This window comes from Cetorhinus maximus, chromosome 18 (assembly GCF_964194155.1).
Source record: "Cetorhinus maximus chromosome 18, sCetMax3.hap1.1, whole genome shotgun sequence".
NCBI classification, from domain to species: Eukaryota; Metazoa; Chordata; class Chondrichthyes; order Lamniformes; family Cetorhinidae; genus Cetorhinus; species Cetorhinus maximus.
In genome coordinates, this window is record NC_135896.1 from 34051170 (window position 1) to 34075245 (window position 24076).

The following is a 24076-nucleotide window of genomic DNA, read 5'->3' on the forward strand; positions in this document are numbered from 1 at the left end:
TGGCTATTGTGAAATCTGCTTATTTAACTACAAATCAGTAGCACGAGGTAATTCAATGCAACGTTGCGCAGAACAGTTATGCACATGATCAGGCTGGCGATGCATTAGTTTTAGCTTGGAAACTGAGAAGCTAGTGAGACAAAGAAGAACAATGAGCAGATCACCCCAACCCATCCTTATGCAATTTTCAGTAAGCAATTCGAGCATTGGTGGCAGCATAGTAAGCATCGGTGGCAGAGTCCTAACAAGTTACAGTTTATCCCTGCTGGTAAAATTGATTGATTCATAGGAACCTTGAGGCAGAAGAGAAGCTTACATAAAATTGGGGATTCTTGGTCATTTATTGTACATGGGAACACTTCAGAATGTGTAAAATCAAGATTTACACTTCAAAAGTGTGAAATGTTTAAGTTAGCAGTCCATGATGCAGTGTTCTACGATCCTCAAAACATGATTCGAAGTTTTATCAATTTGTTCATACTGAAATTAAGGAGACTAGCTCACCACTAATGGTAAGTTACGGATGTGCTTTCACATACAGAAATCACGTTATTCATAAAATCTTCTACATGTCAGTGATTTTAATAACAATTGATAAATTAATTAGAAAATCAGTTTATCCAATATAGCTTCAATCTTAGAGGTATTTTAAATTGGAATAGAATAAAAATTCTAATTTTAAAGTTAAAACAATTGTGTTTAAATATTCAATTTAGGAGAAAGTATCAAAGTCTCACAGGTAATTTAGGTTTTCTAGATGAATACCTACTTTTTTGCATTAGCATATGCAGACAGACCAAGATCCACATCCACTAACACTGGTTTGTTTTTCTGTGGCATTTTCTTCTGTTTCCTTTTGTCCTTTTTCTGCTTGCCTTTTGTTTGTTCATTTTGAACATCTTCATCCAGAGCAACAACATCTTCCTGATCTTCATCATCAGTTATGTATGGGTTTCTAAACAGAATGCAGAGTTAAAATTATATACTGTACAGTGGTTACTGACATAGGCTACACAATAATCCATTAGGGCAGCAAATGCATAGGAACACCAGGACTTGCAAGTTCCCCTCCAAGCCACACACCTAACCTGACTTGGAACTATATAGCTGTTCCTTCACTGGTGCCGGATCAAAATCTTGGAACCACCTCCCTAACAGCAATGTGGGTACACCTACACCACATTAATTGCAGAGTTCAAGAAAGTGGCTCACCACCACCTTCTCAAGGGCAATTAGGGATGGGCAACAGATGCTGCTTGCCAGTAATCCTCACATCCAATGAAAGAATATTAAAAAAATCTTAGACCATCCCACCTTTCTGTCCTTGAAAAATATATGAGGCACGAAGAAACAGAAATAGCAATAAGGTAGGAAGAATAAACCAAGATACAGTCTCTGACATCTTATTTTCTATTCAATAGAACTTTGAAAACATTTTATTAATAAGAACATAAGAAAAGTCAAGGGTGAGGTGGCAAATGCAAGGCAAGCAGATCTCCCTATTTGATAGGCAGTCACAATCAGCTCTTGCGCAAATGCAGAATGTCCTGGACTCAGCAGAAACAGGGTGGTACAGGAGTTAAAATTGAAGTAGACCCTGTGGCTATCTTAAAACTAGGCAACTGACGCACCTGTCCAGTTCAGGTAACAGCCTCATCAATTTATCATATATTGTGGACTCATCATGGCCTACTACACACAGAATCTGTTATGAATGCTCTACTCAGGAGAAGCTGTCAACCCTGAAGCAGATACCCAACAAGTTCTCCTCAAAACCTCACAAAAATAATTTGAGCCATTGCAGTCACTGGCTCCCCCATTCTGCGTTCCCAAGAACTTTGCAATGACCTGACTTGCTGCTGGCTGAGCAGCCTCTGGGCCATCCAATATTGCGCTAGTCCAAATCAGTCTCTGGAAAATGGTTTGGAGCAGGCAGCCCATCAGCTTAAAATAAGGCCCAGTTGTTAAAATGGACTGGGCCTCCCAGAGTACGGAGTTAAAATTCCCCTTACGGCTTTCATCTGTAAGTAACTGGTTATTTAGAAGGACATGACTACCTCACAAACTGCCTTGGCAAGAATAATGATTGGGCTGGTTAACAGGACAGCAAATGTCATCAATACTTTGAAAGAATTTTCTTTTAAACTCTAAAAGGGCAGTAGGCACATGGGAACACCACCATCTCCAAGATACTCTCTAAGTCACACAGCATTAAGACAACTACAACAACTTGTATTTATATGGCACCTTTAACATAATAAAATTTCCCTAACACTACACAGGAGCATTATAAAATGAAGTAAGTTACTGAGCCACATAAGGAGAATTAGGACAGATGATTAAAAGCTTGGTCAAAGAGGTAGGTTTTAAGGAGTGTCTTAAAGGAAGAAAGCAAGGCAAAGGCGCAGAGTGGTGTAGGAGGGTATTCCAGAGCTGAGGGCCTGGATAACTGAAGGCGCAGCCAATGGGTGGAGCAATTAAAATAGGGATGCACAGGAGGCCAGAATAAAATGAGCACAGATATCTCGGAGGGTTGTGGGGTTGGAGATGATTGCAGATATAGGGAGGGGCAAGGCCATGGAATGATTTGAAAAGAAGGCTGAGAATCTTAAAATCAATATGATGCCAATATAGGTCAGCGAACACAGGGGTGAAGAGAAATAGGACTTGGTGCAAGTTAAGACATGAGCAGCAGAGTTTTGGATGACCTCAAGTTTACAAAGGGTAGAATGTGGGACCCCAATCAGGAATGTATTGGAATAGTCAAGTCTTGAGATAGTGAAGACATGAATGAGGTTCCAGCAGCAGATGAGCTGTGACGGGTGAAGTTAGAGGTGGAAATAGTGGTCTTGGTGATGGCAAAAGTACGAGATTGGAAGCTCATCCTGGGATCAAATATGACACCAAGGTTGCAAACAGATTAGTTTAATCTCAAACTGTTGACAGGGAGAGGGATGGAGTGGTAGTTAGGGAGCGGAGTTTGGAGTGGAATCTGAAAACAATGGCTTCAATCTTCCCATTACTTAATTGGAGGAAGTTTCTGCTCATCCCCTACTGGATGTTGAATAAGCAGTCTGATAATTTAGCAACAGTGGAGGACTTGGTTAGGTCAATCAAGTTGTCATCACCATACGTGTGGAAACTAATGCTGTGCCTTCAGATTATGTCACCGAGAAACGCATGTAGGTGAGTAGGATCCTTGGGGGAGAAAGATCCTTGAGGGTGTAAGATTTTGATAATATACCAAATTTAGGATTTTATATGAATTAGGACTGACATTTTGGAATTTCACATTCACCACACTTTAAATAGACTAGCTAAAGTTCTTGCCTGCTGAAGGAGAGGTAATTAAGTAGTTAAAACAGGGTGCTATCACAATTTGCAGCTGTGAGGCAGTTTAGATCAGCTAGAACTGTTAGTCCTGTGAGAAGAGAATGTACTGATAAAGGTCCTGCTGCCTGCTGGGACTGAGAAATTACAGCATTCCCTTTGTTTTAAAAGTCACACTCAAGGCCTCCTAACAAGTAACGGTTCTACTCTCAACATGAATCCCTCCCTAAAGTGATAAGGGCTAGTGTAACACATATACCTTTCAATTAGATTAGTCTTTCAATACCTTGATCATTTAAATACATCAATAGAGTAAGTCATTTATAATTTAGAAAGATATCCACTTTGCTTATCTTTCCTGTGCCACACAACTAACACCTGGTACTGACAGGCCGCAGGATATACATAAGCAAGTTCCCATGCTAATGCGAAAGACAACTAGCCCACAGTTTATAACAAGGATGTAACATGGTTTATGGGAATCACATCTGTACTTTTATTCATGTAACATCCAAAGATAGCGCTGAGTACAAAGAATAAGCAACTGTCTCTGTTACGGATATGTGACTTAAGCCATGATGGTGTAGAGAGAAGAGTGGCCTCACTTTAAACCAATTGAAAGAGTTAATATGAGCTGTGCCCTAATATGGCATAAGGAACCTCAGAATTAAGGATAAAGATCAAAGGTTTCAAGACATCGTTAGCACAGTCATACCACTGTTCCTATGGTGACAACTCTCCCAAGACACAGCTCAACACTGAATCAGGCAAAGGCAAAAACTTGCCTGTGTTGTCAGCACCTGAGGGAATTCAGACTCCTGGGGGTGGCGGGGGGAAAATAAGAATACCCTTGCTGTCTTTACTGTCTTTTGTTAATTACATTTACCATTCTTGCTTAATAAATTTTACTTTGCCTCTCTCACTTGATTGTACTTTGTAGGTCAGCTCAACGAGACCCGCAGAAATTGTGGATTTGGGATACAAAGTTAAATTGACTAAAGTTACCAGCAGCCCTGAATTTTAATCAGGTTCAAATTCGTACTGGGGACACAAGAAGTTACCATGCAGGAAAAGAAACCCATCATTGTTAGTGATTTTTTGGTTACAATTAGATAGATAACAATGGAACCAGGTGAGAGTAGTCCCAGCTGAATAAAACTGGAGAGGGTCTGGCGGAGGATGATCTGGTCAGGCTTGTCAAAGGCTGCAGATAGGTCAAGCACAGGAAGGGGACGTTTACCCTCTTTCACAGTCACATAGGATTGCATTTATGACTTTGATAAGAGCAGTTTCGGTACTCTGGCAGGGGCAGAAACCTGATTGAAGGGATATTTTCCTGACACGAAAATATACCGCCATATCTTGAACAATTCAATGTTAAAATCCTGGAACTGCCTATCCAACAGCACCGTGGAAGCATCTTCACTACATGGAGTACTGAGGTTCAAGAACTCAAGTGTAGTTAGAGATGGGCAATACATGCGGGCCTTGCCAACAATGCCTACATCCTGTGAATGGTCAAACAATGAAACTGCACAGTGTTCTGTGTGGTCTGTCCACACACCAAATACTGTATTCAGTTCTGGTCACCAGGTCACAATGGAGGAAGTGTGAGAAAGAGACATGTGGTTGTTCCTAATGTCACGGGTCTGAGTTATTAGGCAACACTGGAGAAACATAGTCTTCTATTTTGGAAAGGAGGGAGTTGAGAGGTGACTTTATACAGACATACAAGGTAACTACAGAAATAAACCCAATGGCCATTTCTTGCCTTAGGTACAAACACAACATGTTATATTAAACACTTAAGAGGCTTATGTATTCCCCAGTGCTTAACCTTATAATGTTGTTAATTGGATGATCACAACGTGTTTATAAAATACCAGCTTATGCATCTCTGTGTCTGATGTTATCTTTAAAGCTCTGGTCATTAGAAGTTAGTCACTTTATTCAGTAAGGTATTGTGTCTTTGCTGTGATTGGTTTGGTTTGTGTAACTTATAATAGACTTTGGACTGAGCAATGTGAAATGATTCAAAGGTCAGTTAAATTTAAAGCATCTACAATCATTGATCTATGGGGTGGAAATCCAGTTCAGGAGAATTATTAATTTGATTGCGCATAAGGGGTTTAGACCGAATGTTAGCAGTTTCAAGAGTATATTTCATGCATACAGATATGTTCTATAATCTACACAGGCATCTTACACAACCTTTGCAAAAATACAATTCCAAAACCTATTTGTTTATTCAATAAATTATTTATAGTGGAACAAAAGATACTGCAATCAAACCAAAGGCACCATACATGGATTACTGACCCTAATGATTCAGGTGCATGTAACAATATGCTTATCAGTTATTTTTTGTATATGGAAGACTTTCAAGATCTTGTTATTAATTATTATTATTGTTATCAATAACAATAGCCTGAGTTCCATTTCCGGTGGGACATTTTACTCCATTCTAATGTAATTAAGGCTCATTATAAAATAGCTTAACAGGAAAATTCTATACTTTCCAGGCATTTATATATTTACTGAAAATTCTCAAAAAAGAATTTTGCAAGAAATTTGCAAGCAGCAAATTTTCTCACATTAGTATTTTGTTGATTCCATAAATTATCAGTGTGCAGAGTCATTCACCTTGGGAATCTGAACAACCAGATGCACATCATCAGGTATTTACTGTACTATTATCTCCCAATTTGCCATAAATTAGAATGAGACAAAAGGAGGGGGCCAAATGTATATTATTGTCAGAATTGCAAACTGATACATTTTTGTGCTATTTATGTGTTGAAATCCTTCTTCAAAATGCAGTACATCTTCAATTATATTTCTTGGATTAAGAACTTACATTGATAAAAGTAAAAAGCTTACTTTAGCAACATCGTGATATGATTGGTGTTCAGCTTCAGCTCTTTTATGGAACAAGCTACAGCATCTTCTTGTTCCTGTGCTTCTTTTACAATGCTCCCAATTTCTGTCCAGTCAATCTGATTAGCTAAGGCACTGCGTATCACTTGAATAGCTTTATCAACAATACTCAGATTGATCTCAATTAGCTCTCCTTTAATCTTATCATATTCCTATTGAAAGAGAAATGTAGATATAAAATTTAATTATAATTTTATGACATTGTAAATATATGTACATATATATCTATATCCATAGATATATAACACCGATAACATAAAAAATGCCCCAAGACACTTCAGTGGTATAATTAAAAGAAATAATATCTTTCTCTTTGGTTTAGAGTTAAGAGGAGAACCAAGAGCTTGGTCAAAGAAGTGGATTTTAAGGAGCATCTTAAAGGAAAATACAGAGTTAAGAGGTATGGGGAACAAATTTCAGAGCATGGAGCCTTGGCAGAGCACTTGGGTGGGGAGAGAGTGCGTATATGGATCAAAAGTATGAAGCAATGTAAACAAAAGGATCAGAATGTTAAATTTGAGGTTTTGGGGGAATAAGAGCCAAAGTAGGTCAGTGAGGATAAAAGTAGCTATAAATCAGGAAATGGAAGGGAGGGAGGAACTCAAGAAAATTACAATCACCAAGGAAGTGGTACTGAGCAAATTGTTGGCGCTGCAGGCTGACAAATCCCTGGGTCCTGACAGACTTCATCCTAGGGTCTTAAAATAAGTGGCCAGTGAGAGTTGATGTGTTGGTTTTAATTTTCCAAAATTCCCTGGATTTGGGGCAGGTTCCATTAGATTGAAAAATGGTGAATGTAACTCCTTTATTCAAAAAAGGAGGGAGACAGAAATCAGGAAACAATAGGCCAGTTAGCTTAACATGTGTCGTAAGGAAAATGTTAGAAGCTATCATTAAAGACGTCATAGCAGGGCACTTTGAAAAATTCAAGGTAATCAGGCAAAGTCAACAAGGTTTTGAGAGAGGGAAATCACTAATGAATGCTTTGAAGAAGTAACATGTGCTGTGGATAAAGGAGAACTAGTGGATGTACTGTACTTAGATTTCCAGAAAGCATTTGATAAGGTGCCATATCAAAGATTATGGCGAAAAATAAAAGCTCATGGTGAGGGGGGATAACATATTGACATAGCTAGCAGTTTGAGCAGCTAACAGGAAACAGAGTAGGTATAAATGGGTCATTTTATGGTTGGCAAGATGTAATGAGTGGTGCGCTACAGGGATCAGTGCTGGGGCCTCTGTTTTATAATTGATAAAAATGACTTGGATGAGGGACTGGGGATATGGTTGCTAAATTTGCTGATGACACAAAGAGAGGTAGGAAAGTTAAATTGTGAAGAGGACATAAGGAGGATACAAAAAGAGATATAGATGGATTAAGTGAGTGGGCAAAGATATCATAAATGGAGTATAATGTGGGAAGATGTGAAATTGTCCATTTTGGCAGGAAGAATGAAAAAAACACATTATCTAAACGGTGAGAGATTGCAGAGCTTGGAGATGCAGAAGGATCTGGGTGTCCTAGTGCCCGAATCGCTGTGCCTGCATACTAACCTACTGCAAGTAATTCGGAAAACTAATAGAATGTTATTGTTTACTGCGAGGGGAATTGAACACAAAAGTACAGAGGTTATGCTTCAGTTATACAGGACATTGGTGAGATCACATCTGGAGTACTGTGTACAATTGTAAGCAATTTTCCATGGCATGTTCGCTCCCAGGCCTGCCGATTGCCTGACGAGCGCAAAGGTCAGGCCTTTGAGTGTGAACCTGGGCTCGGTAGCGCAGGTGCTGTTTGGGCATCAAAATGGCACATGCAGACTTCTGCTGTGAATTGTGCCAGACACCCTCTTGGTCAGGGCGTTGGTGTGGCCAACGTCCGCTAATGCAAATAAGGCAGATCATGACATCAATCAGCGTCAGCGTACAATGCCGATTGATGCTAGCGGTGGCGTTTTGGAGCTCAATGTTGCAGCCAAACAACACCCTCTCTTTAACCCCACACAACTGAATACACATTAAGCAGCAGGAAGGACCCCTCACCAGCGCTAATTAAAAGCATCATCCACTACCTAAAGGGGTGTTCTCTATAGTTCCTTCATGTTGTAAAAGTCTACAAGAATTGATGAGGTAAGTGGTGAAGCAGTACTTGTTGACTTCAAGGCTTCTGCAGAAACCAGAAGAGCAGGACAGCTGCTAGAAGGAGAAGAAGGGATCTCATCCTGAGGACATATTTGTCCAGGGTGTTCAGGGGTTATTTCTCCCTGAATCTCAGCAAGGAATAGCGTGAGGCACCTGCACTTCAATAAGGGCATCCTCAGTGAAATCTGCCACCTGCTGCAACTGCAACCTCACAGCACTGCAAGGACCACACTGCCAGTGGCTGAGAAGTTGACCATGGCAATGGACTTATACACGTATGGCTCCTTGCCAGCTGGAGTTGGAGATACTTGCAACATTTTGCAGTTTGCCACCCATTATCACATAAGGGTGGTCGCTGATGCTCTCTATTCAAAGGGAGCTCCTAACGACATTTCATTATTTCTTGCTGAAGATCATCAGGCGGAAACAGCACACACTTTATTCAGATTGCACGCTTCCCGACGGTGTATGGCGCCACTGAGTGCAAGTGTATTGCTTGTCACACCCCGCTTCTAATCCATCCTCTAATTGACAGATTTAGCCTCAGTGCTGTGGGCAGGGAAGATGCCAGCCTGGAAGGGATAGGCATGGGATTATGGAAGAGATGAACACAAAGATAGGTGGCAACATCACAATCAAAATTGAGGCTTAAAAGAAAGCCAGTTAAAAGAATTGGGAGAGGATGGAGGGACTAACTGTAGGATTGTTGAGGAGGGAGTGACAACAGCAGTTTTTATGGGGAGGGAACTGGTGACTGTGGAAAATCTTCAAAAGTGTGCAGTGGGTTCTGGGGCAAGGAAGGGTGATTGAGTGATTAGGTGTTAGGTTTTCTTTTTATTCATTCACAGGGTTAAGGACTTCATTGGCTGGGCCAGCATTTATTGCCCATCCCTCGTTGCCCTTGAGAAGGTGGTGGTGAGCTGCCTTCTTGAACCGCTACAATCCATGTGGTTTAGGTACACCCACAATGCTGTTCGGGAGGGAGTTCCAGGATTTTGACCCAGTGACAGTGAAGGAACAACGATATATTTCCAAGTCAGGATGGTGAGTGGCTTGGAGGGGAACTTCCAGGTAGTGGTGTTCCCATGTGTCTGCTGCCCTTGTCCTGCTAAGTGACAGTGGTCGTGGGATTGCAAGGTGCTGCCGAAGGAGCCTTGGTGAATTCCTGCAGTGCATCTTGTAGATGGTACACACTGCTGCTTCTGTGCATCGGTGGCGGAGGGATTGAATGTTTGTGGATGGGGTGCCAACCAAGCAAGCTGCTTTGTCCTGGATGGTGTCAAGCTTCTTGAGTGTTGTGGGAGCTGCACTCATCCAGGCAAGTAGGGAGTATTCCATCATACTCCTGACTTGCACCTTGTAGAGGGTAGACAGGCTTTGGGAGTCAGGAGTTGAGTTACTCACCACAGGATTCCTAGCCTCCGACTTGCTCTTGTAGCTACAGTATTTATATGGCTAATCCAGTTCAATTTCTGGTCAATGGTAACCCCCAGGATGTTGATAGTGGGTGATTCAGGTGATGGTAATGCCATTGAACGTCAAGAGGCGATGGTTGGATTCTCTCTTCTTGGAGATGGTCATTGCCTGGTACTCGTGTGGCGCGCATGTTACTTGCCACTTGTCAGCACAAGCCTGGATATTGTCCAGGTCTTGCTGCATTTGGACATGGACTGCTTCAGTATCTGAGGAGTCGCAAATGGTGCTGAACGTTGTGCAATCATCAGCGAAATCCCCACTTCTGACCTTATGGTAGAAGGAAGGTCATTGATGAAGCAGCTGAAGATGGTTGCGCCTAGGTCACTTCCCTGAGGAACTCCTGCAGTGATGTCCTGCAGCTGAGATGACTGACCACCAACAACCACAACCATCCTCCTTTGAGCTAGGTACGACTCCAACCAGTGGAGAGTTTTCCCCGATTCCCAATGACTCCAGTTTTGCTAGGGCTCCTTGATGCCACACTCAGTCAAATGCAGCCGTGATGTCAAGGGCAGTCACTCTGACCTCACCTCGGGAGTTCAGCTCTTTTGTCCATGTTTGAACCAAGGCTGTAATGAGGTCAGGAGCTGAGTGGCTCTAGTGGAACTCAAACTGGGCATCAGTGAGCAGGGTATTGCTAAGCAAGTGCTGCTTGATAGCAATGTTGATGACCCAGTTCCATTACTTTACTGATTATCGAGAGTAAACTGATGGGGCAGTAATTAGCTGGGTTCGATTTCTCCTGCTTTTTGTGGACAGGACATACCTGGGCAATTTTCCACATAGCCGAGTGGATGCCAGTGTTGTAGCTGCACTGGAACAGCTTGGTTAGGGACGTGGCAAGTTCTGGAGCACAAGTCTTCAGTACTTTTGCCAGAGCCCATAGCCTTTGCAGTATCAATGCCTTCAACCGTTTCTTGATAGCACGTGGAGTGAATCGAACTGGTTGAAGACTGGCATCTGTGATGCTGGGAACCTCCGAAGGAGGTCGAATTGGATCATCCACTCAGCACTTCTGGCTGAAGATTGTAGCAAATGCCTTATCTTTTGCATTGATGTGCTGGGCTCCCCCATCAGTGAGGATGGGATATTTGTGAAGCCTCCTCCTCCAGTGAGTTGTTTAATTGTCCACCACCATTCATGACTGGATGTGGCAGGACCGCAGAGCTTAGGTCTGATCCCTTGGTTATGGGGTCACTTAACTCTGTCTATCACTTGCTGCTTATGGTGTTTGGCATGCAAGTAGTCCTGTGTTATAGCTTCACCAGGTTGACACCTCATTTTTAGGTATGTTTGGTGCTTTTGAACCAGGGTTGATCCCTTGGCTTGATGGTAATGTTATGCCGGACAATGAGGTTAGAGATTGCATTCTAATACAATTGTGCTACTGCCTCATGGATGCCCAGTCTTGAGTTGTTAGATCTGTTTGAAATCTATCCCATTTAGCATGGTGATAGTGCCACACAACACGATGGAGGGTATCCTCAATGTGAAGGCAGGACTTCGTCTCCACAACCACTGTGCGGTGGTCACTCCTACTGATACTGTCATGGACAGATGCATCTGCGGCAGGCAGGTTGGTGAGGATGATGTCAAGTATGTTTTTCTCTCTTGTTGGTTCCCTCACTACCTGCTACAGACCCAGTCTAGCAGCTATGTCCTTTAGGACTTGGCCAGCTGGGTCAGTAGTGGTGGACATTGAAGTCCCCCACCCAGATTACATTATGCGCCCTTGCCACTCTCAGTGCTTCCTCCAAGTGATGTTCAACATGGACTTTGCAGGTCGCCAAGGTTTCCTGGGTCGATGCCGGGTGGTCCGTCCGGTTTCATTCCTTTTTTGTGGCGGTTTGATACAACGGAGTCCAGAGGGCATTTAAGAATCAACCTGGAATCACATGTACTAAAGGACATTAGCGAATGGATTTTTACAACAATTGACAATGGTTTCATGGTCATCATTAGGCTTTTGAATTTGAATTCAAATTCCACCATCTGCCGGGGCAGGATTTGAACCCGGGTTCCCAGAGCATTACCCTGGGTCTCTGGATTACAAGTCCAGTGATAATACCACTATGCCATCACCTCCCTGAGGAGATCATTCCCATAAAAGAAAGAGATCCAGTAAGGACCAAAAAAAGAGGAAGATGGGGAGGAGAGGGATTGGAGATGGCATATGGAAAAGGTGGCAGCTGATGCAACCACACAGTTCATCTCAATCTGTGGGTAAAAAGATCATGTATTCAATCTAAACCAAAAGAAGTTATGCAAACAAATTAACAATTATACATGAACACGCTATCCTTGAAGACGACTGCAGCTGTATAGATGATAAAATTAATATCCACAGCAGCAAGTTTACAATTAGCCAACATACTCTATACTGTTACAGGTTTATAATTAATCTTACCTGATTCGTTTGTAAGGCATCCAATCTTTTCTCATGGTCTTTACGAACATTTTCCAGTTTCTTCAATGCTTGTTTTTCCTTGAAACATGAAATATAAGGCATTATATATACCACGTATCTTGTCTACTGCGATCATCAATGGTGCATCTTTTCATTTGGAAAGTTTACCTCTTTTTTTCACCTCTTTTGAAAGTGCTTGTAAACTATGTATTAGTCTGTTTACACATTATTATAAATTATATTCTTATAATATCCTTATCAAGCAAAAAACATCACCCTCAAATTCTGTGGGGGTGTTCTACTTTGGCGGGAGACCAGCAGGACTCCAAAGTAAAAGAGTAAACATCTAGTTTCAGCCCTTTACATTGTTACCCTGGTCTCTTGCCAAAATTAGCGCTGGAGACTAGGAGAATCCCCATGGAATCTCAGAGTCCTAATGTTTGTATAACCTTGGAATTGAGCCATGTTCTTCATTTTCTGTTTAATGAAACAATTATAGATGTAATATTAAACCTTGTGTTTTATTAATAAAAGTATCATCATGAATACAGTCAGAATTTCTGATTTTTGAGCCAAAAGGTAAACTTTGAATGTAAATAGTGAAGTAACAGTCACCATACAATGTAATACATTATGTGCAAGAAAGTTAAGTAGGACAAAGCACAAATAAATTTAATAAAACTTCCAAATTTAATAATAAAACATTAGAACATTCTGATTACAATGGTAATGGGAAGAACTATTCTTATTTGAAAGTCACAAAGGGACATACAGGTACAAATTGTACCAAGCATGCATATTATTGAAAAGGGCTGAATATGGAGAAGCTTGGTTAAATCTTTTTAAAATTACATAAATAAAGACAGACCTGTAAACTGAATTTAGGAGATTAGGAAGCAATTTTAGGAACAAAGCTTCACAGGTGAATATTTCAGCATAACATCCTCAGTCACACGCTACGATGCACGAAGAACAGTGTGGTACCAGGAATAAAAAATTTACCTTGCTGGGCACTGCACAGTTCTGGGACAGATGGGAGCTATTCTGGAAAGATGGGCTATATATGAAGGGGGAGGGTACTAATCTACTTGTAGAGGATCATTTTCTTCCCAAGCAGTGAGAAATTGAAATATAAAAATATTTTTGTAAATGTTATTATGAATGTCTAGTAGTCCTGAAACTTCATTCAACTTTGAGGCAATGTAAAGTCATTTAACAAATTTGGTGAAATTTAATAGGCTTGTTTCAGTGCTATATAACCTTTCAGCCCAACTGCTCCATACCAGTGTTTGTGCTCCATTTGAGCCTAAACAATCTTTACTCAGGTTAACAGAAATAGGCATCCCTTTAACTCTGGTAAATGTGTTTTTGACTGTGCAATTGCAGGAAGAAGATGAAGAGAGAACATCAATAATATACATTCATTAATTAAAATATTGTGAAATCTTTCAGTGCTGTTTAAAGGCTGTTAAACCTTACCTGTTGCAAAGCCTTTAAATCTATTTTCTGGCTTTCTAATTTTGAGTAAAACTCATCAACTGCCTGAACAAAAAAAATTTTTTACAAAATTAGCATAAAAAATTAAACACTAAAAAGAAACAGACAGTAGCATTTATGTTGCTGCGGCTCTATTGTATCAGTGCAGGGCACCCTCTTATTTCCCTTGCCAAAGTAGTCCTTGAACTTTGGTATTGAGTGTTAGCAAACTATTCAGCATAGAATGGATACCACACCCAAGCCCAATCCTGCCTTTACCCATACTACACATGCACTTCCAATGGAAGTTGCCCTGTAGTGATTAGGAGCAGAAACTCCTTAACCAACAGGTACTGAGACCAACTGTAGTATCCTTATCTGCATCCTAGCTGACATAAATTAACCTAGTATAGACCAGGAATGAATGTGGGACCCTTCTGGTTTGTATAACTTATTGTTGCCAATAAATCACTGATTTATCATTGGAATAATATTTCTTATGACAGTGTTTTTCCACTATAAATGTTAACACATTTTTGCAAAGGATTTTATTCTCATGCAACAGATACAGATAATTTAAAGATTTTTACTTTTATTTATGTTTATACTTAAACTCAAATATAAGCCAAGTACAAAATTATTCATTTACATTTCATCTTCAATGTTTGGATAGCGAGAGTCTTCCACTAAAAACATTTGCAGCTTAAACGTAATCTATTACATACTGTCAGACACAATTATCAGTGTGTGCCTCAATAACCATTACAATAGTTTTAAACTACAAATGGAACAAATGCCAGTGATTCTTTTATATAATTTCCTCTAGCATGCAAACAGGTTACTGCAGTGAATTAAAACATACATAATCTCCATGAAAGAATACATAAAGAAGTGAAATTTTGACTCATCATCTTCCACAAAATACATAATTCCAAGTTCTTTTCTTCCTGTTTCTTTATAAAAAGTTAGAGGACCAATTTATTTCAAATTGAGAAATAACCTTAAACATGTTATTGACAATAAAAAACCAGTGTTCTCATTTTTGGCTTTTACTTAGATAGTGCAAGAATGTGAGCTGGATGTTTGCAACAAAAAAGGTCATTCAAAAAAAAATTGTTGAGGCTCTTTTGCGTATGTTGCAACCAAATAATCCCACATTAAAACCAGAAATGCTGTTTGGTCACTGATGTCTTTGCCTCCATTTTTGCTTTAAAAAGTACTCATTATCACTAAAAATCCAATCTATATCAAAACCATATACTAACATCAAACTGAAATACAGAATCCTGAAAACAATAGTAAATAATGGGAGCCATACATGAATACACAAATTACAGTCAGAACCATAAGAAGCTCATGAGAAGCCTTGTTCCCAAGCAGCTCAAAGAGAAAATTCATGCAAGCACTGCCCATTTTTTCCCAACGGCAGCATGTACTTTTAAAATTACCTCCTATATGCAAATGTTGCAATGAGGGATCAATGTACTTCTTGAAGAATGTATCATATTTGTGCATGATTAAGAAATAAGTGTAATATATTGATGTCCCATTACCAGGCATCTCACATCTATGCCTAAATAAGACTAAACATTTCAGAAGAAAGAAAAAAGAAAATATAAAATCCAAAAGTGTATTATTACCTTATCAAAGGAGTCAAAGGCTATGCAAGAATAGTTTGTATGCTGTGCAAAAAGAAACGGATGAAATTCCTCATAGCTGTAAAGGAGAAAAACTTTTTTTTAAAAAAAAGACAGTCTAATAGCTCTACAATCATACTATAATGCAACAAGTATTAGACTTACGTTAGTAACTCTTCAGGTGGCTTGTTTGGATCCAAACTTGGCTTTTTTTCTCGCTTCTGTAAGATATAACCCTAACCAAAAATATCAAAAATAATTAATACAATGTGCATTTCATGGTTATAAGTAGTTTAAAATTTAAATGGGCACATGATTTTAAAAACATCTTCAAGACACATCTTTTGTTTCTTTATTTGTCCCATTACCAGCTCTTTTGGCCTTGCACCATGAAACCTTTTTAATTTAATCTCTCCTGTCCTCCACCCTAACACAGACCTTCTCCTTTGCTCTTCTTCCCACCCTCCCCCCTTCCACTTGCTCAAAACCTAACATTTCTAACTTTTCCCAGTTCTGATGAATGGCCACAGACCTGAAACATTAACTTTGTTTCTCTCCACAGATGGTGCCAGATCTGCTGATTTCCAGCATTTTCTGTTCTCATATCAAATTTCCAGCATCCACAGTATTTTCCTTTTTTAAAAGAGAACTAACTGCACTCTAGCTTCCAAAATTTAACAAAAGAAAGCAGCTCTTAAAAAACACAGCATTGCAGAGGCATCAAAATGCCATCAAGTGCTCCAGAGCTTTTCAACCGCCCCGGCACAGGCTGCAAAGTCATGAGCGTTTTAGTGGACTGCAAAACAGTTGTACGACTGCACACGTTGTAGAATCTCCTTGCTAAAGCTGGCCAAGGAGCAGTCACTGGTGGAGGCGCTCACAGCCCCTTGCAATGTCAGCATCCCGGTTTGGACCAATATCCCCAATAGTTCAAGGTAACTGTGCTGCCTTGCAGCGCGGCTTGAGAGAGTGCCTATGCCTGGGCTGACAAAACAGCATGCAGTACAATCGGCAAAGCTGCAGCCAATCGGTCGGGTGGAATGGGGCGGAAGTGGGTGGAGTCTCAGGCAGCCATGGAGCGCACTAGTCTCTGGCTATCCAAGTGGTGGCCAGCACTCTCCGGGAAGCGTTAAGGTTTAACCAGGACAGGTTCTTAGTACATCCATGCTAACCCATGTGTCTCTCTCTTTCATCCTGCAAGAGGAGTACATCAGGAGCATGGAGCCTGGTGAATTATCTATATGCCTGATGGCCTACAAAGAGCGAGGATAACAGAGGAGGGAGTGACTGAGGCTCCTGGCTGTGCAGAGGGAGGAGCAGTACCCTCAGGAAGAAGGGGTAGCTGGGGCTACCGCACACCCTACCAATGAGCCACAGCGAGCCGTCGCTGGTCAGCGCCTAGCGACATCCATGGTCTATGGACGCCACCTTTCATTCCTGCAGATGACCGAGAACCGAGACCAAGTGTCGCCGAAGACTGCGCATGTCTAGGTCAGCCACATCTGCCAGCTACTGCAGGATTTGGCGCCACAGGGTCATGGAGGGCATCCACTGCCAGTGGCCATGAAAGTGACCACGGCATCTAATTTCTACACCAGTGACTCCTTTCAGGGTTCCACAGGTGAACTCTGTGGAATCTCACAAGCTTCCACCCACAAATGCATCCATGAGGTCACGGATGCCATCTTTGCAAGGGCACACAACTTTGTGCATTTCACCCAGGACCAGGACAGCCAGGATGCAAGAGCGACTGGATTCACCCTGATCTCGGGTTTCCCACAGGTGCAGGGTATAATTAACTGCACTCACGTCGCACTTAGATCTCCATCACAACAGGCGGTCAACAATGTTTATCACGAGAGATTCCATTCACTGAATATGCAGCTGGTGTGCGACCACCAGAAATGCATCCTGCAGGTCTGCGCATGGTTTACAGGGAGTGTGCACAACTCTTACATCCTCAGTTGGTCACCGATCCCTGAAGTATTCCAGGGTCCACAGAAGCTGCAGGGATGGCTCCTCGGGGACCAGGGCTACCCGCAGAGGCTGTGGCTGATGACAACCGTGCAACAGCCTCAGACTGCAGCGGAGCGAAGGTATAATAAGGCTCATGCTGCGACTCGCAACTTGGTAGAGCAGACCATCGGGATGCTGAAAATGAGGTTCCAGTGCCTGGACCAGTCTGGTGGAGCCCTGCATTATATGCAGCAGAGGGTGTCATGCATCGTCATCGTCTGCTGCGCCCTTTACAACCTGGCGCTGCAACAGGGAGAGGGGCTGGCTGAGAAGGAGATGGAGGAGCTGGAGGTCTCATCAATGAGGACGCCTCCGATGGGGATGAGGCCGAGGAGGTCCTCGAAGGCGACGATGACGGGGATGAGGCCATCGCACTGGCTAGACGAGGCAAGCACGCTTGGGAGGTCCCCACAGTTGCTAGATTTGTGAAGGATGATGACAACATGCAGTGAGGAGACCCCATAGATCCTCTCATTGCATCTGTGAACTTATGACTCCAGTCTGGCTTATAGCAGCATGTATACCCTCTGTGTTAATGCAGTGGAGGCCCTAATAGTCGCTCGGTTGCAGGAGAATGGTGACAACATGAAGTGAGGACACTCCATAGATCTTTACATAGCCTCTGAGAATGCCTGACTCCTGTCTGGCCGAGGGCAGCTCGCTTGCGCTCTGTGATCAGGGTCATATAAGAGACGCAACCATGAAAATTAAGAAGCATCTGATCCTTTGTCTGCCTTCAGCACCTGAGCCCTTCAGGAGCACAGCGTCACTGGTCACAGATGCTGAAAAGATGGGGGTCAGCCCCACCTTAAAGGTGCTGAGAGCACACAGAGAATGACAGGATTCTGACACCTGCCCACTACATTCTGGCAACAATGACAAGCACCGTTGAGGTGCAGGCATCAGTAATGTGTCCAGGGAGTGTAAGGCCAGACCATCTTTAGACTTTGGTCTAAAGGCTGCTTAAAGAACGGGGAAGAGGCCCTGGACTGAGACACCTGCCTTGTGCAGAAATGTTTGAGTGACATGAACAGTGCTCATCAGAACAAGGAGCCATGGGCAGGGAGACATTCCTGAGAGTTTATTGACAATAGTGAACAGTATGTACAAGTGATTAACACCTGTGTCCAGACTGTGCAACTAATTCTTAACTTTCTTAACCCTGCCGCTACATCTTGGTGCTCCCCAGACATCTACAGCGGAGGTGGGGGCCACCTGTTGACTGCAAGGTCTGTGATGACCTTGGCGGGTGTTCTTTGGAGGGCCGAAGCCTGGAGCGAATGCTTGTGCATGTGGTGCCAATCAAGTGGGCTGCTTTCTCCTGGACGGTGTCAAGCTTCACAAGTGTTGTGGAAGCTGCACTCATCCAGAAAATGAGCAATATTCCATCACAATCCTGACTTGTGCCTTGTAAATGGTGGACAGGCTTTGGGTGAGTCAGGAGGTGAGTTCCTCATCACAGGATTCCCAGCCTCTGACCTGCTCTTGTAGCCACAAAATTTATATGGCTAGTCCAGTTCAGTTTCTGATCAATGGTCACCACCAGGATGTTGATAGTGGGGGATTCAGTGATGGTAATGCTGTTGAACATCAAGGTGCGATGGTTAGATTCTCTTTTGTTGGAGATGGTCATTGCCTGGTACTTGTGTGGCACTTGTCACTTGTCAGCACAAGCCTGGATATTGTCCAGATCTTGCTGCATTTGGACATGGACTGCTTCAGTATCCGAGGAGTCGCGAATGGTGCTGAATATTGTGCAATCACCAGCGAACATCCCCACTCCTGACCTTATGATCGAAGAAAGGTCATTGATGAAGCAGCTGAAGATGGTTGGGCCGAGGACACCAACCTGAGGGACTCCTGCAGTGATGTCCTGGAGCCGAGATGACCAACAACCACAACTACCTTCCTTAGTGCTAGGTATGACTCCAACCAGTGCAGAATATTCCCCCTGATCCCCCTTGACTCCAATTTTGCTTGGGCTCCTTGATGTCACACTCGGTCAAATGCAGCCTAGGTGTCAAGGGCAGTCACTCTCACCTTGGGAGTTCAGCTCTTTTGTCCATGTTTGAACCAAGGTTGTAATGAGGTCCGGAGCTGAGTGGCCCTGGCAGAACCCAAACTGGGCTTCAGTGAGCTGCGTATTGCTAAGCAAGTGCTGCTTTATAGCACTGTTGATGGCCCCTTCCAGTACTGCACTGATGATCGAGAGTAGACTGATGGGGCGGTAATTGGCCGGGTTGGATTTGTCCTGTTTTTTGTGTACAAGACATAACTGGGCAATTTTCCACATAGCCAGGTAGATGCCAGTGTTGTAGCTATACAGGAACAGCTTGGCTTAGGGTGCGGCAAACTCTGGAGCACAAGTCTACAATACTATTGCTGGAATATTGTTAGGGCCCATAACCTTTGCACTATCCAGTGCCTTCAGCAGTTTCTTGATATCACAGAGTGAATCGAATTAGCTGAAGACTGGCATCTGTGATGCTGCAGTCCTCTGGAGGAGGCCGAGATAGATCTTCCACTCAGCACTTCTGGCTGAAGATTGCAGCAAATTCTTCAGCCTTATCTTAGGCACTTATGTGCTGGGCTCCTCCATCATTGAGGATGGGGATAGTTGTGGAGCCTCCTCCTCCAGTGAGTTGTTTAATTGTCCACCAACATTCACAACTGGATGTGGCAGGACTGCAGTGCTTAGATCTGATCCGTTGGTTGTGGGATCGCTTAGCTCTGCCTATCATTTTGTGCTTATGCTGTTTGGCACACAAGTAGTCCTGTGTTATTGTTTCACCAGGTTGACACCTCACTTTTGGGTATGCCTGGTGCTGCTCCTAGCATGCCCTCCTGGACTCTGACCCCCTGGCTTGATGGTAATGGTATAGTGGGGGGTATGCTGGGCCATGAGGCTACAGATTGTGTTCGAGTACAATTCTGCTGCTGTTGATGGCCCACAGCACCTCATGGATGCCCGGTCTCGAGTTGTTAGATCTGTCCGAAATCTATCCCATTTAGCACAGTGGTAATGCCACACAACACGATGGAGGGTATCCCTGATGTGAAGGCGGGACTTTGTCTTCACAACCACTGTGCGGTGGTCACTCCCACCGTTACTGTCAAGGACAGCGCATCTGCGCCAGGCAGGTCAGTGAGAATGAGGTCAAGTATGTTTTTCCCTCTTGTTGGTTCCCTTACAGCCTGCTGCAGACCCAAACTAGCAGTTATGTTCTTTAGGACTCGGCCAGCTCGGTCAGTAGTGGTGCTACCGAGCCACTCTTGGTGATGGATATTGAAGTCCCTCACCCAGAGTACATTCGGTACCCTTGCCACACTTAGTGCTTCCTCCAATTGATGTTCAACACGGAGGAGCACTGATTCAACAGCTGAAGGAGGACGATACATGGTCATCAGCAGGCGGTTACCTTGACCATTAGTGTAAGTTGAGAGTGATGAGAAGTGTGATTTACCCTGGCGAAATGGAGGAGATCATTCATCCTCTTGCGTCTTTGGATGGCTGTCCTCTTTTGAAAGGCGTTCGCGCTGACCACCCCCTCCCAAGCCCGGTTGGTCACGCCACTGCCCATCTGAGGCCAAAGCGGGGGCAAAGGACTCCCTGGCGCGCCTCCAATGCATCAAATGGCGTTCCAGTGACCCATTGCTAAACCTGGTTGCTGGAGTTTGCTTGCCTTTGGTGGACATCTTCCTTGCAACAGTCATGGGCTGGAAGCGCTGAGATGTGGTGCGCGTGGCTGGACTTAAAATATGGCGCCTGGCATGATGAAGTGGTGAGGTGATGGCGGGCGGGCGAATGAGAGCCTGCCCGCTATCGAAACGGCGTGTTTCCCGGGAATGCATAAATAATGTGGCGGGTTTGGGACGATACAGCGTGAAAACCCACCATCACGGACTGCAGGTAAAATGTCCTTTTACCACCCCTCCCACGACCACACTTAGTGCAAATCTGGGATGATTCCGCCCAAGGCCAGGATGGAATCTGAAACAAGGAGATCCAATTACAGAATGGGGGGAAATTAACTTACAGAAAAGAGGAAGACTCAGCATCACAAAGGAAATAATATTAGATAAATCTACCTGTCCTTTAAAGTCATTTGTCATCTCCATAAATTCCTCAGCCTTCTGTATTACAGCCAAAAGCTTTTCTCCATCTAGAAATTAAAACTTAAAATTAATATGACCAATGGCAGTATTTAAAACTCTGAAAATTAAAGCAGAAAAATAGTAAAAATAAATCCAATTTTCAAATTCAAATTATTCTTTCATTATTCATACCAGAGATTACAATTATTTTTACAATAACAGTCATTAATTTAAACTTTAAACTATTTTCATAAAATGTATTATTTTAAATAGCATTGAAATTAAAATCAGAATTCAAACTGTGATGGAGAAACTTCACAACTCCTGTAAACTTAACTACTCCTGTAAACTTACCTTTAGACAAATCAAAATCTTGGCCTACTTTTGCATTACCAGATAACCCAATCTTCATCAGGCAATGTTCAATCAATGTTGCTCCACAAGCTTTAAAATGAAAGAAATGTTTTGATGGATAGGAAATTTCATCATTTTTCAAATCATAAGAAAATAAAAATATTTTTCAACATCTAATCTTGAAGATGGCTGGGCATTCTAAATATATTTTATTACAGGGTCAGTTACTGAATTGGGTATGATCAGCATCCCGCATGTGCTTGAAATGGCATTCTACAGTTGACACACACAAGTGGATGCAAAGATTCTGCTATATTAAAACTTCTTAAGTTAAAAATCCATTAGAACTGATCTAATTAGAAGCACCTCCTTATCAGTCCACTTAACTCTGGAAGGCTAATAGTTTGTTACTTTGTTTCGATGTGTCTGGAAAGCTAGCATTATGCCTTTAAGCACTGATAATAGTGACAGTTGTATTTGCTTGTGGAGATCAGTTATACCAGTGAGGGTCTTACTGAGGGTCTCTAAGAAAAGCAGGCAGGTAGGGATGGTGGCCAAGGAGAAATATATGTGATGTCATTTTTCTCTCAATGTGCCAGATGTACTTTGCATCAGTGTGTTATAGTATAACTCATTGGAGGTGCTCTTGAGATCTGTGGGCCATTACAAGAGTTATAAATACTAATATATGTTCAGTGTTGTTAGAAGCACTGAAGTGTTGCAAATCTTGTTATTATTGCATCACAGAAGGAAAATTGAGCTAAAAGCTCTGTTAAATAGCACCAGCCACTGTATTGTCCATTCCTACTTCTTATCAAATACTTCTAATAAATTTACTTCATAGTTTATAGCCCACATCATGATCTGACAGGGAGTATTCTTCCACTTTCCTAGTCTATAAGAACACAACAAGGTTCATGTTATATTTAGAGTTAAATACAGTAAAAAGAGTTTCTGTTTGACACTTACACATACTATCTAATCAGGTGTTGTGCAGATAAAAATCACTCGAGTGAAAACTCGAAATCAGGAGTGGTCCTTAGTAACTAACATGAGAGAAATACCTAGGTATAGCCTTAAAAAAGTGTCAGAATAAACTGTAAAGCAAAAACATGCAACCAATATGACCATAAGTGCAATGTTACTGGAAAAACATGAGAAACAAATCAACTGCTCTGAACTTCTGACATAAGAAAGAATTATTCTTCCTTATGAAGAACTTCTCATAACACAGAAGCTACTTTTTCTGATGATAGAATGGAACTGATAGGTATTTACTTAGATGAGGTGGATGAAATGGGAGGAGACTTGTCTGACATATAAACACCAGCAGAGACAAGTTGGGCTGAATGGCCAGTTTCTGTGCTGTGTATTCTATGTAGCTCCACTTACAGATTATTGGCCTCTAGTCAGACATGATACCAACCGTGTCAGAGAAAATAAAAAAGGAGCACCTAAATTAGTTGCTAAGATTTTTAAAGCTCAACTGCTTACTGTGCTTTTCTTGTTGTAACCATGCTCAACATTGCCATTATTCACCATTAACCCTGCTCCTCATCTCCATTATTCACCATTAACCCTGCTCCTCATCTCCATTATTTACTGTTGACCCTGGTCCTCTTCTCTATTATTCACCATTAACCTTGCTCTTATCCCCAATATTCAGCAATGAACCTGCTTCTCATTGCCATTATTCACCATGAATAATCATGAATAGTAACCCTGCTTCTGATCTCCATTATTTATCATTAACCCTGCTTGTTATTCACCGTTAGGTCTACAAATCTGTAATTCACTTTTAATTACGTTCTAAAAGACCCAACTTGGTTTAAATAATCAAAAGCAAAAAATTCCAAGGGAAATCTGAAATAAAACCAGAAAATACTGGAAAAACTCAGCAGGTCGGGCAGCATCTGTGGAGACGGAAACAGGGTTAATGATCTTATGTCAAAACTGGAAAAAGGTACAGATGTAACAGGTTATAAGCACGTACAGAGGAAGGAAAAGGGGAGGGGAGGAATAAACAAAAATGGAATGTCTGTCATAATGGTGGAAGGCTGGAGAGATTAAATGACAAAAGGGATGACCATGCAGTGCAAAATGAGATTGTAATGGGACAAGGAAGGAAATAAAAGTTGGGTCGAGAAGATGTGTAAACGGGGATAGCAGAATTATCATCAACAGCAGCAAGGCTTTGATCTGAAAC

At 42.1% G+C, this 24076-nt stretch overlaps 1 protein-coding gene across 5 annotated transcripts in view; it reads right to left on the bottom strand.

Moving 5' to 3' along the window:
* Window positions 1–24076, bottom strand: part of nemf (nuclear export mediator factor) — a 212832-nt gene that overhangs the window by 42605 nt on the left and 146151 nt on the right. For 4 of the 5 annotated variants that reach the window (XM_078562356.1, XM_078562354.1, XM_078562353.1 and 1 more), the window contains 8 exons: window positions 21871–21960; window positions 21511–21584; window positions 15571–15641; window positions 15409–15484; window positions 13772–13834; window positions 12293–12370; window positions 6211–6419; window positions 770–955 (listed from right to left, as the gene is read on the bottom strand). In XM_078562356.1, the coding sequence (XP_078418482.1) occupies window positions 770–955; window positions 6211–6419; window positions 12293–12370; window positions 13772–13834; window positions 15409–15484; window positions 15571–15641; window positions 21511–21584; window positions 21871–21960 (847 nt within the window). The remainder of the gene's footprint in view (window positions 1–769; window positions 956–6210; window positions 6420–12292; window positions 12371–13771; window positions 13835–15408; window positions 15485–15570; window positions 15642–21510; window positions 21585–21870; window positions 21961–24076) is intronic. The other variant, XM_078562355.1, reaches the window with a different exon arrangement.